Source organism: Thamnophis sirtalis, unplaced genomic scaffold, assembly GCF_051295495.1.
Source record: "Thamnophis sirtalis isolate CommonGarterSnake01/CBP01778 unplaced genomic scaffold, rThaSir2_p1.2 scaffold_6, whole genome shotgun sequence".
Classification (NCBI taxonomy): domain Eukaryota; kingdom Metazoa; phylum Chordata; class Lepidosauria; order Squamata; family Natricidae; genus Thamnophis; species Thamnophis sirtalis.
The window spans coordinates 13,129,279-13,143,275 of record NW_028261386.1 but is presented as its reverse complement, the minus strand read 5'-3'; the positions used below and the strand labels follow the sequence as shown (position 1 = coordinate 13,143,275).

The 13,997-nt window shown below is 44.8% G+C and overlaps 1 protein-coding gene across 1 annotated transcript in view; it reads right to left on the bottom strand.

The window, feature by feature from the left end:
- The window catches only part of MYBBP1A (MYB binding protein 1a), a 91,497-nt gene that overhangs the window by 33,560 nt on the left and 43,940 nt on the right, over nucleotides 1–13,997 (bottom strand). The window contains exons 20-23 of the mRNA XM_087717220.1: nucleotides 13,171–13,305; nucleotides 9,915–10,038; nucleotides 7,251–7,382; nucleotides 4,176–4,244 (exon numbers count right to left, since the gene is read on the bottom strand). Of these exons, the coding sequence (XP_087573346.1) occupies nucleotides 4,176–4,244; nucleotides 7,251–7,382; nucleotides 9,915–10,038; nucleotides 13,171–13,305 (460 nt within the window). The remainder of the gene's footprint in view (nucleotides 1–4,175; nucleotides 4,245–7,250; nucleotides 7,383–9,914; nucleotides 10,039–13,170; nucleotides 13,306–13,997) is intronic.

Below are 13,997 nucleotides of genomic sequence, written 5' to 3'. Positions count from 1 at the left end.
AATCTCACCAGCTCAAGGTTGACTCAGCCTTCCATCCTTCCGAGGTGGGTAAAATGAGGACCCAGACTGTGGGGGCGATATGCTGACTCTGTAAACCGCTTAGAGAGGGCTGAAAGCCCTATGAAGCGGTATATAAGTCTAACTGCTATTGCTATGGCTATTCGCCCTCCCGGAGGCTTGAAGAAAGCCTCTGGAACCTGTGGAGGGTAAAAATTCCCCCACCCCACCCCTGCTGTGGTGCAGGAGGCCGAGTAGGCCACACCCAGCATGGCCAAGCCCACCTAGCAACCAGGCAGAGAACTGGTTGCTAAAATTTTTGAATCTCACCCCTGGGAAAACGACAATGCTGATCTGGCCCTCGAAGAAATCCAGTTTGTTACCCCTATCTTACATGAACCAAGATGTGTTTTGAAATTTGCATTTTCTTAAATAAAGTCACTTGGAAGTGATGCTAACAGCACCATATGGATCACACATACCCTCCAGCCACTGGCAAAAGTCCATGTGTTCAGAGTACATTGCTGGGGGTCACATATTAACTCTCCTTTGCAGAGCCCCCAACAATCCTTCCCCCATCTCTTTATGTATCCAGAATTCCTGTATGTAGGGATGATGGGGAGATACTGGCTTCCGATCAATCATACACAGCAGCAGTAGCAAATACTTAAGAGCCCCCTTCATACACTATTTCAGTGTGAACCTCTATAGTGGCTGAATGCACACAATACACCAGATGACAAGCTAGATAATCACATGTTAGCTTAGCATATTGCGGTTAATTTATAGCTCAAATTGGGTTGAGTAACACAACGGCTCCTGTTATCCTTGAGCAAGCAGGTCATTCTCATGAACACAACTTATATGAGAATTGAAAGAGAGAAGGAAGACCTAGGTTCAAAACTAATTTTAGGCCTATTGATTGGTTGATTGATTGATTGATTGATTATGCCTAGTTTTTCCTTGGCATCTATCAGCCTTCTGTGCCATCATTTAGCATAGCCTATCTTTTAGGATTGGTGAGAGGCGAAGATAATTATATTACTCTTACCAAAAAAATGTAGTTTTTTAATGTAATAAATCAACACATTTTGACTGCTACTAAATGCACTAGTTGCATTTTGTCAGAGTGACAAGGAAAAAAAACCAGAAAGCTATGCCTGGAAGCAGGCAAAGAAGATTTAAAAGTTAATAGTGATCATTCACTCTATTACAAGCCATACTGTGTGCAAAAATATTTTACAACTGGTGGAAACATCTATGCCAAAAGCTTTTAAACCCGTAAAAGAATTAGTTTTACAACTACTGTAAGCAGAATGCAGCTATTAATCGTGGAGGCATCCTTTATTTAAATACTGGTATATTTTTAAATATTTGGGTTAGCTTTTAGCTACAATATCCCAGCAAACCAAGACATTTAAAAATTACTACTGCTAATCTAGGTGTGTGTGTGTGTGTGTGTGTGTGTGTGTGTGTGTGTGTGTGTGTATAAAATGGCTGTGTGTGTATGTTTGGCATAACTCTGGAACGCCTCCAGCAATTTCAACCAAACTTGGTACACAGATAACTTACTCTCTGAAAACAAATAATGTGGGGTAACACACCTCCTAAAACCCCTTGAGGGGTGTTCTGTTAAGATGCAGCCTCTTGTGCCTTAAAATGGCTTCTACTGTACAGCACAGTGGAGTTGCAATGGTAATGGTTTTGCAGTACTCCACAAGGGGGCTCCCTCTGGTAAGGGGGAAAATCCAACATTAGAAATTATGTTTGCTCCGGGATTATTTTTGAGGAGAGATGTATGGATTAGGATAAATAAATACCCAGGCAACGCCAGGTTATCAGATAGTTTATTATATTAGCTGCCTTAATCAAGCTGATTTCAGTATTTCAAGCATTGTTGTAATTAAAAAGACAATGTATGTATTTAATGGAAAGCCACTCTGATCTTAATTACAGGCATGATTCAGCAGTAAACTCCTTCTAAAACTCTGGAAGAGTGACAGCTCCACTCCTGTGTTCATTCATCTGGGAGGAAACACCGTGTAATTAACGGTACTTTTGAACATGAATATGTAAATTGCTCACAATGCAGAGATAAATTAAGACTGGAAACAGGGGAACAAGAAAGAAAAAAAATAAGAGAATCCCCCTACACAAACACATGCACATGCTTGGGGAAAAAATGTGCATTCACACAGGGAGAATGATTTGAGGAAACCTTTTCAACTTGATCTCCGAGTGACTAGAAGAAACAGTCAAATAAATTAAATCAAATTATATTAATGGGGAGTGGGATAAAGGGCTGAAAATCCCAACTGTGTTTGTTTGGTGTGGAATTTGGGAAGCAGAGCATCAGAACTTATGAGCAGTATCAGAGAGACAACGATACGGAGCACAGAGACCCCCAGGAAAACAATCCTCTTACATCATTCTACATTCTAGACACGTCCTGAGATTATAACTACCGGAATTGCCAACAGCGCGCTACGAGCTAGACGTAACCTTTAGCAACTCTACCAGCTCATCCTTTTCCATGTAATATTTATTCGAAGTTATTACAATTTGCAAATGTGGTGGGGGAGAGAAAAAGGGAAGGGCCTGTTCAAAGACGTGGCAACATCATGAGATGAAAAGGGCGCAATGGTTAGAATGTAGCATTGCAGGCTGACTGTGCCGATTGACAGTTCAATCCTGATTGGCTCAAGGTCGACTCAGCCTTCTATCCTTCCGAGGTGGGTAAAATGAGGAGCCAGATTGTTGGGGGCAATAGGCGGACTCTGCAAACCGCTTAGAGGGGGCTGCAAACCACTGCGAAGTGGAATATGAGTCCAACTGCTATTGCTACTGCTAAGGGAGGCAGACTGCAGAAAGAGTCAGCAGTCATTATGAATCACACAGATGTAGAAACGTGGCAGAACTATGAGAGAAACATCCTAGTTGTTCAGTATTTTGTCATGCTCGTCAGAGGAAGTTTTAAGACAGCCAGATGCCGAACGAATTCCCAGGATCCCTAGCAACAGCCATGTTGTCTGAGGTTTTATTATTTGTTTATTTGTTTATATTTCATAGTTCTAGACCTGTGATGGTGAACCTATGGCGCACGTGCCCAAAGTGGCACGCAAAGCCATGTCGCCCGGCATGCGCACCCTTGCCTGTTTGTCTTCTGGGTTTCTGGCACACATGCGCGCAAGATGATCAACTGTCCTTCCTGCGTGCGGCACTGCTGAAAAACCAGTATGTGCATGCACGCTGGCCAGCTGATTGTCAGGTACGCATCCATGCTAAAACCTGGAAGTTCGGCTTTTCCGGGGTGCGGCTCCGCTGAGCATGTGATGCTGGTGCGTGACATTTCCTCACAACTTTTCAGCAATCAGTGCCAAAAAGGTTCACCATCACTGTTCTGGACCACCCTTCTCCTTCAAAGAGATTGGCTTCTGGGAACATCTGGTATGTCAGAGGTTTTCCCACCTTGGGCAGTTGATGGGTAGGACTGAACTACCAGGTACTTCCCTCTTCCCTTCCGAGTATTAATCGTGATTGAGCGTTATGTCTTCACTATTGCTGAAGCTATCAACTAGGCACGAATAGAAACTGTATGTGCTAATTTACAAATCTTAATTAAGAAAGAGATTGGTTAGGATCCGAACAGACAGAACACAAATGACGGAAGCCCAACAGAAGAATGCGTAGGAGGAGAAATAATTGTGAATTATCCTCGTCCCTTCTTCAAACAGCATTTAGCATAACCTGCCCCAATCTTAAGACTCCGCGGGTGATTGTAATGCAACTGTCATTATCTTGATTTTGTTAGGGACTTCGATGGATTCTAATCATAATTAGCAGCGACACAGGTATAATATCCTTTATAGCCATAAAGGAAATGTGTAAATTAAGGGGAAAAGGAATGAGACAGAAGTCACTCGTAACCAGGGCTCACAAATTATGCTACACCATAATTATTTTTAGAAGCAAAAGCCTTAATAACCTGGTTTACCTAACACTAGGGTGCAAGTATTACAAGCAGGAGTGGCTGGGTTCAAACGTTTTATATTAAGCTAAAGCCTAAGGAACAAAATCATCGTTTAATGAAAGGTGTAAGCCTAGTGTATAATCTCCACTAGATCACCCACTGCCTAAAAGACATTTTCTCTTCTCAATTGGTTTGCATCTGCACTTACCTGCTGGTGCTGCCGGGCCCCATCTGTGATCGACTTGACAACTACCTCAATTAATTGCTTGCACATCATCTGTCAGAGAAACAAAAGACTGGCAATTAATAGGCCTGAGCCATATTTGGAAATATACTCTGCAAATAGACAACAAAAAACTCCCTTAAAAACACCCACATTCAGTTCAACTGAGTGTCGATCAGACAAAAGGAAGAAGGTAACTAGTGGAACTCGCTGTCACAACATGAGGTGGAAGGGGGTTTTAAAAGCCGATTAGACAAATTTGCAACAGAAACAATCAATATTATTAAGTGGGATGGCACATACACCCCCTACGTTCAGAGGTATTGCCTCTGAATACTAATTCTGACTGGGAAAGCTTGAGGGCAAAAGAAGAAGGGGACGACAGAGAAGGAGGTGGCTGGATGGAATCACTGAAGCAGGCGGCGCGAGCTTAAATGGACTCCAGAGGATGGTAGAGGACAGGAAGGCCTGGGGGAACGTTGTCCATGGGGTCGCAATGGGTCGGACACAACTTTGCAACTAACAACAACAAATAAACCACCGGAGAAGGCTGTTTCTTTCATGTCCTAATTATATCCTGTGAGAAACAGGATGCTGCATTAAAAGGTTATTCTTCTCTGGTTCTATTGACATCATAGGTATTGTCCAGTATTTACCTCTGATATTTGTGCCACAATGTCCATGTGCCACTAAGTGCCACAATTCCAGAAGGAACCCTACAAGAAAAATCAGCTCCATCATAGATAAGTCCAGAGGTGCACAACTATGGTAACTTTACAACTTATGGACTTCAATTCCCAGAATTCCTGAGCTGGCCATGCAGGCTCAGGAATTCTGGGAGTTGAAGTCCTCAGGTCATAAAGTTGCCATAGTTATCCACCCCTGGATTACTCTGTCCTGTATGGGCTCCCTTGAAATTTGTTAGCTACAGCTCTGAAAACTGGGAATGTGGGATATGATTAGCACATCCCACAACATGCTAGGTTCGTGATGGTGAACCTATGGCAGAGCCCCCTCTGCAGGCCCATGAGCCGTTACCCCAGCTCAGCTCCACTACACATGCGCCAGCTGGTTTTTATGTCCCTGCCGTGTGTGCGCTGTGGGTGGGGGGCATGCAGATGTGCGTGCATGTGGAGAGTGCAGGGGGCCACACACACATGTGTAAGGGGTTACCACACGTGTGGGGGGGTTGCTGGTTCATGCGTGGGGGCATGTGCGCATGCGTGGGGAGCAGGGAGAGTGCAGGGGGTTCGCATGGGGCGGAGTGGGTGGGTCGCACATGCATTGCATTATTGCACTTTTGGCATGCAGCTACGAAAAGATTAGTCATCACTGTGCTAGGTTAACATGTGATTAGCTCTCAAAATTCCCAATGTGAGAATTTGGTGGGGGGGAGAGGGTTTTGAAGCCCCATTACACTTCAAAGTTGCAATCCTGGAGAAGATTAAATGAGATATAGAAGATTCCTCTTTGGTCAAAAAAAATATATCAAAAAATGCCTTTCCTTTGAGGGAGGATGCTTTCCCACCTGCACCTGATGGGCAACAAAAAAACATGCATTTACCAAGGTCAATACAGGAAGTCCTCATTTAACAACTGCCCTTTTTAAGCAACTGTTTGAAATTAGAATAGCAATGAAAAATTAACTTTTATGGCCAGTCCTCACACTTACAACTGATGCAGCATTGACCAGGGTCAGGTGATCAACATTTGGATGGTTCACAACCAGAAGGTATTTAGGAACGTAGTGACATCCTACAGTTGCACAATTGCCAACTATGTGCTTCACAGTTGGCTTCTGGCAATGGAGAAGACAGCAATAAAAGAGTGCAAATCATGGTGATATGACGTCCTGCTTAATGACTGCAGGTGATTTGCTGAACAACAGAAATGAAAATGAAGTTCTTATAGAATACTGCATCCAGTTTTGGTCGCCACGATGTAAAAAAGATGTGGAGACTCTAGAAAAAGTGCAGAGAAGAGCAACCAGGATGATTAGGGCACTGGAGGCTAAAACATATGAAGGACGGTTGCCGGAACTGAGCACAGCTAGTCTAGTGAAGAAAAGGACCACAGCAGAGGTGGGTTCCTACCAGTTCGCACCTATTCAGTAGAACCGGTTCGTCAAATCTACCGAACCGGTTAGAAGAGGTTTCACCAGTGGACCCGGAAAGCAGGCCACACCTACAAAAGATGTTCCAATTTTTTTTGAAACCCACCACTGGTCCTTGGATATGATTATTCTACTCTATCATGCTCATATTTATAAAACTCAGTGCCTCTGTGAAAGGTAAGGATGGCTACTGCGTTTGTGATGCAATCAGAACATTGCGTGTCTTGAAGTTGTTTTAACGCAAACCAAAGATGCCTTTTAAAAAATAAGTTTACATCATATTCTTATGCATGCCAGTGCTGTGTGTGAGGTAATTTAGGGTGGTTCTGACAAGTGTCGTCGGCATTTTCATATCCAGTCACATGGGCGGCAAGCCACTCCCATCCGGTCACATGGGCAGCAAGCCACTCCCACAAAGGAGGCCACACCCACAGAGTAGGTTCGAACAATTTTTGAAACCTACCACTGGACCACAGGAGACATGATAGCAGTGTTCCAATATTTGAGGGGCTGCCACAGAGAGAGGGGAGGGGGTCAAGCTATTTTCCAAAGCACCTGAAGACTGGAAAAGGAATAATGGATGGAAACTGAACAAGGAGAGATTCAACCTAGAAATAAGGAGGAACTTTCTGACAGTGAGAACAATCAACCAACGGAACAGAAGTTGCCTTCGGAAGTTGTGGGAGCATCATCACTGGAAGCTTTTAAGAAGAGACTGGACTGCCGTTTGTCAGAAATGGTGTAGGGTCTCCTGCTTGGGCTAGGGGTTGGACTAGATGACCTACAAAGTCCCTTCCAACTCTGTTAATCGCATCGCAGTCACACTGATGTCTCACTTAATGAACATGTAATTCAGTGATGAAGTTGCCAAATGTGATTGTGGTCGTTAAGTGAAGACAACCTGTAATAGTGATGTGGAAAATGGGAAAGCGAGGCATTTCACCTACCGGGTGGCGTTCAAACAAGTCAAGGAACATGGCTCCACTCAGCGGGCTCTTGCGTTTTGTCAGAAACAAGTTCAAAGCTTCCTTGTATACAGTAGTCACCCGCTCCAGATCCACACTGCCAAGATCAATATGCTAGAATGGTAAGAAAGTGAATTAGGAAACATTTTGCCAGTCATCTATCTTTACCGCAATTCAACAGTTCCTAAGAATAGAGCTCTGCGCAAGGTGTGACACAAAGCAGGAAATATAAAATTATGATTTACAGGTAGGCTTGCCTTTAAAGGTGTGAAAACAGGGAATGCATATCGAAGTCACAGGTTTCAAAAAATTGTTAGAAAGAAGCAGACTGGGTCTCACATGGGTCGGTGAGGGGGAGGGGGGGAAATGCCACGGCTTTAATGAATCATCTCATTGAATGAATAAGACTTTTAAATCGATGGCAACTTTGGGAGGTTTGCACAGAAGCCTGAAATCAATGATTTGGTAAATAACACCAATGTGCCAAGCAAAACCCAAAACACTTCCAAATCAATTTTAACGCCTGCACAGCTCTACTCCAGACATGTATATACAACACACAAGCACACATATGGGTAGCTCTCAGGTTAACAGCAGCAATTGGTACTGGAATTTCTGCTGCTAAGCCATGCAGTCATAAAGCATGACTGCGCCGCTTAAACAACAGTACCAACCATCGTCTTTAACTGAACTGCAACAGTTGCAAGCTGTTGTGGCCCGCCAGCAACCAGCAGAGCTGGCAGCAGATCTGGACAGTGAGGAGGTTGGGGAGGAACATGGGCAGTGGTGAGTTGCAGGCAGTAAACCCCGGTACGGGCGTACCGGAGCCTGCCCAGAACACTGGGTACCGTTCTGGTACGGTGCTCCAGAGGGCTCACCCACCCACCGGAGCTCCTTACCTGTCCTTTAAGCCTTTGCCACTTCCGCGCATGTGCATGGCACGTATGGTGCCTGCGCGATGCTCCACCGAGCAGCTGGAGGCTTGTGGAGGCGTGGCAGGCAGGTACAATGCAGGTACAATGCGCACGTCCGTGTGGGTGACGCTGGGCCCGTTCCAGCCATACTGGTTGGAATGTGATCCGGAACCCACCACTGAACATGGGCCAGTCCTGGAGTCTGGGGAAGGTTCTGACGAGGGCTCTGCATCAGAGGCAGAGATGGGGCCAGGGTTGTCTGACAGTTATCAGCCGCCTTCAAAGGCAGATATCAGTGAGGCAGACGAACAGCTGGAGCCTGTTCCCAATGTGCACATGCACAGAATTTCCAGACGAAGGAAATAACTAGGAAACAAGGGTCGACTTGGGAATAAAGCCACAGGTAGATGTTGAATGGCCCCTCCCATAGTGAATAAAAGAGGAGCGAAAGGGGAGGGGTGTTTGCAGGAGACAATTAGTTCATTCCTGCCTTCTTGCCAAGTATTGTGGCGTCTGAAAGATATCGGCCTGGCCACTTTCCAAGCCTGATAAAGGTCAGTAATTGTGAACTATCTTGAAAGACTCTGGGCCAGGACTTTGCTGGAGGAGAATTCACTGTAAATTAAATAAAAGGGGTTTATCAGGATGAGGACTTGGCTTCGTGCTGCTGGGGCAGCCTAGGTCAGAACACAAGCAGTCCTACTAACTTCCTTCCTGTCTGAGTTTCCTTTGACAACCAAAATCAGTTTGCAAAAAAAAAAAAGCAGTCAGTCAATCAAATAAGTAGCTGCTGCCAGATGAGGATGGTTGTGCAGCAGAGTGCTAGTGACAAGGGCGGCACAAGTGCAGCAAGACTTGAGATGACTGATATTGGGTGGAAGTAAATGCAACGCAACAGTGCAGGACAAGGGCAGTGAGGCATGAGGTAGTTGCTGCTTGGTGGGGTTAAGGAGTGAGTGGGTGCACAGGAGTGGAGGAGAGGTGTGAGGAAGCTCAGGGAGGGTGCTTGGAGGAACACAAATGGAGGGGAGAAGGTGCAGCAACACACGAGGAGAGTGCACAGGAGTGTGCAAGGGTGGTGCAACAAGGCTCAGAGAAGATGTGCTGGAGTGCACAAGTGGTCAACACAGTGCAAGTACAGAGGAGCTGTGGAATGGAGTGGAGGAGACCTGCAACCTTTCCTGCTGGCTTCCCCATTGACTTTCTGGGGAAGCCAGAAGGAAAGGTCACAAATGTCGACTATGTGATTGCTGGGTGAATTTATATAGTAAGCTGCCAGCCATCCAGATCACAATTGTGTGACTGCGGGGATGCTGGGACAGATGGACAAAACCTGGGGAATACCTGTAAAATTACCTGTATTTTCTTGCTTATTTAAAGTATTTAATGCTCCATGGTTTTGCTTACAGTGTCATCTACAGAAGCAGCAAACCAGCAGCTAGCAACAGACTTGAAACACATTAAGAGCTTAAAAAATAATAATAGTATTATTCAGCAAGCAAGGGAGAAAATGTCATCCCTCTGTTAGTTCAGTGTCAGATTCCTCATAAATCCAGCCAAGGTACAGCTGGGATTGGAAATTTCTGATGGTGCATTTCCTAATTAGGTTCCGGCTTCGGAAGAGCATCAGGATGCGGGAAGCATTTTCTGATGACAGCTCCAAAATACCTACATTGGCAGAACAGAGCTGAGTTTGTCATCCCAAGAGAGGGGAAATGGAACAACCCCTTACCTGTCCAGGTGACCCTTCACCATCCTCTGGATTTTTCTTTTTCTTTTTTGTCTGTGCATCTTCTGAAGCCATTTCATCAGCTGGTGCATTTCCCCTCAATACTCGGAAAAGATACAACGATCCACTAAAAACAGAATGAAGAAACAGCCAAAGAAAAGGGCTGTTAAATATACAACGCTCTGCAGCAGAAATCAGTATGGATTTACATATACGCAAGAGCCAAACTTCTGCATTCGCAGCAAGAGCTGTGGTGGCAAAGGGGTTAGTACTGCAGGCTATTTCCACTGCCTGCCAGCTGCCTGCAATTTAGTCGTTCAAATCTCACCAGTCTCAAGGTTGACTCAGCCTTCCATCCAGAGGTGGTATTCAGCAGGTTGTGATCAGTTCTGGAGAACCGGTAGTGGAAATTTTGAGTAGTTCAGAGAACCGGTAAATACCACTTCTGATTGGCTCTGCCCCCATCTATTCTCTGCCTCCAGAGTCCCAGCTGATCAAGAGGGAATGGAGATTTTACAGTAACCTTCCCCTGGAATGGGGGAGGAATGAAGATTTTACAGTATCCTTCCCCTGGAGTGGAGAGGGAATGGAGATTTTACAGTAACCTTCCCCTGGAGTGGGGAGGGAATGGAGATTTTACAGTATCCTTCCCCTGGAGTGGGGAGGGAATGGAGATTTTACAGTATCCTTCCCCTGGAGTGGAGAGGGAATGGAGATTTTACAGTAACCTTCCCCTGGAGTGGGGAGGGAATGGAGATTTTACAGTATCCTTCCCCTGGAGTGGGGAGGGAATGGAGATTTTACAGTATCCTTCCCCTGGAGTGGAGAGGGAATGGAGATTTTACAGTAACCTTCCCCTGGAGTGGGGAGGGAATGAAGATTTTACAATATCCTTCCCCTGGAGTGAGGAGGGAATGGAGATTTTACAGTAACCTTCCCCTGGAGTGGGGAGGGAATGGAGATTTTACACTATCCTTCCCCTGGAGTGGGGAGGGAATGGAGATTTTACAGTATCCTTCCCCTGGAATGGAGAGGGAATGGAGATTTTACAGTAACCTTCCCCTGGAGTGGGGAGAGAATGGAGATTTTACAGTATCCTTCCCCTGGAGTGGGGAGGGAATGGAGATTTTACAGTATCCTTCCCCTGGAGTGGGGAGGGAATGGAGATTTTATAGTATCCTTCCCCTGCCACACCCACCAAACCACACCCACAAAGCACACCCACAGAACCAGTAGTAAAAAAAAAATGAATCCCACCACTGCTTCCATCCTTCTGAGGTCAGTAAAATGAAGACCCAGATTGTTGGGGGTGATAGGCTGACTCTGTAAGCCACATACAGAGAGCTGTAAAGCACTGTGAAGCGGTTTATAAGTCTAAGTGCTATTGCTAAGTGCTGTAACATTAGGTCCCTGGAGTGGCTCACAGAAACCTTTCATAAAATTAAAAGGAAACCCAATTAATAAAGCAAGCAAAGGGCTAATCAGAGAATTCTCCACTGAGAATGCAAATGTATTATTTATATAATGTAAAGCACAGGCAAACATTTATTTTTAGTCCGCAGTGAGGAAAGTGTGATGTGAGCCTTCAGGGGAAGGTTATTCAATTAATAAGAAAAGGAGCCTCCTTTTAATCACCTCCAGATTTAGATAACAATCCAGAGAAAGGTCTCTGATGAAATTTTCAATGCAAGGACTAAATGTTGCTTGTTTAGTCATTTAAGATTCAGTGGCTTTGGATAATGAGATTGGGACGGGCATGTAAATTTAATAAATAGGTAAATGATCATTAAGGATTGACCACTTCCTTTCCTATTATTTAAAAGAAAGAATAGATATCTTGTTTTTCTTAACTAAAAAACTCACAGGTTCAGACTACGGATTGATAAGATAAAAATATAGACAGCCTTCAGTACAGGTAGCCCTTGACTTATGACAATTCATCAAAATTTTATGTTGCTAAATGAAACATTTATGAAATGAATTTTCCCCCGTTTTACCACTTTTCAGCTGTTAAACGAATCACTACACTACAGTTCATTAGTCAGTTAACTAAGGTATGTGGGAAGCACATCACAATAGTAATACCTAAGCAGGAGGTTGGACTAGAAGACCTCCAAGGTCTCTTCCAACTCTGTTATTCTATTCTATTCAGTGACGTGCAGTGAGGTTTATGGCTGGTGAGGCAGCAATTTTTTTAGACTTGTGGACTTCAACTCCCAGAATTCCACAGCCAAGCATGCTCAGTTCCGATTTAAAGCGACAGCATTTGTTTTTCTCCTTTGCTAAATAAGTTTCTTTTTTTCTTTTTCTTCTTCCTTCCCCTCCTTCCTCCCTCTCTCCCTCCGTCCCCCCTCTCTCAAACACACACACACACACAAATTTGCACCAGGAGGATGAAGTTTGAATTCCTCCCCCTCCCTCTGACTCACACGTACCTTTTCCAGCTGTTTCAGAGAGGATTTCAACTCAGCTCTTGCCTGCCATCATGAAAAGAAAAAAAATGTAAAAGGAAAAAGGCAAGAGCTGAGGTCAGGCTGGGCTAGTTGCTGCCAGAGTCACCGTGGATGACTCTGCTTAACTGTTTAAAAAAGCCTCTAAAAAAGCACCCTCTACAGGAGGAGGCTGGAGAACGAGGTGCCTCATCTAAGGCAGGAATTTTTCGGCTTTTAACCCTTGCTTAGCTCTGCTCGAGTGATCATAAAAAGTCAGACTAGATGAGGCACGTCGTTCTCCTGCCACCTCCTGTAGAGGGCGCTTTTTTAGAGGCTTTTTTTAAACAGTTAAGCACTAAGCAGAGTCATCCACAGTGACTCTGGCAGCAACTAGCTCAGCCTGACCTCAGTTCTTGCCTTTTTCCTTTTACATTTTTTTTCCTTTTCATGATGACAGTGGTGAGGCTCTGCCTCCCCTGACTGCACGTCCCTGATTCTATTCTAGTTGTTATATTAGTCACCCGGTTGTTAAGCAAATCTGTCTCCCCCATTGACTTTGCTTGTCAGAAAGTCACCAAAAGGGATTACATGACCTTGGGACACTGCAACCGTCATAAATATGAACCAGTTGCAAAGTGTCCGAATTTTGATCACGTGGCCAAGGAGATGCTACAATGGTCGTAAAAACCATTGTGTCTTTTTTTCCCCCGTGCCGTTGCAACTTTGAACGGTCATTAAATGAACTGTCGTAAGACGAGGACTCCTTGTACTCAAGCAGAACGTAAAAAGGCATTTCATGCGTGCAATGCTCTGTGCAGAGAACTCACCTGAAGTAATAGAGGGCAACTGAAGAGTCACTCTGCTTGCAGCTTCTCTTCACCAAACTTTCTAGCAAGGTGTGCAGTTCCTCCTGGATAGAGGATACATTTTTGCAGTATTGCCTGGATCTACACAAGCTGTTCCTAAAAACCAAAAAAAGAACATTCCACAAACAACATTAATTCTCGCAGTTGTGCTCAGCCTTTCTAGCACAACGGCTCTAAGCAAGTCATAATTAAAATCCATGTAACCGGAACAATAACATATAGATCAGTGATGACTAACGTTTCCCGAACTGAGTGCCTAAAGCATGTCTAAAACTCCCAAAATGCAATGCGTGCATGGGCCCTGCCCCCTGTACATGCACACCCAGGGGCCCCGCACGCGCTACGCACCCTGCCCCTGCGCAGCAGAGACCATATGGCCAGTGGGAGGCGCGAACGCAGGCGCAGCAGAGCTGAACTGGGGCGACGGCTCATGTGCCATCAGAGAGGCCGCTGCGTGCCACCTCTAGCACGCATGCCATAGGTTCGCCATTACGGATATAGATAAAATGCCAGGGAGAAAATGGAAAGAAGTAGAGTCATGGTTTTAAGCCAAATGTCCACAATTAAGAAAGCCTAAGGCTAATCATCCACTAAAGCAGGTGTCAAACTTGATTTCATTGAGGGCCACATCAGGGTTGTAACTGAGAGAGTCGGGAGCCAATGCCTTTTTTTTCCCTTTCCCTCCTCACTTTTCTCTCCCCTCTCCACTGTGTCCTACTATTTACTTTTGCATTTTATTCTATAATCTAATAAAATGTTATAATTTTTTTTAAAGATTTAAGATGTTG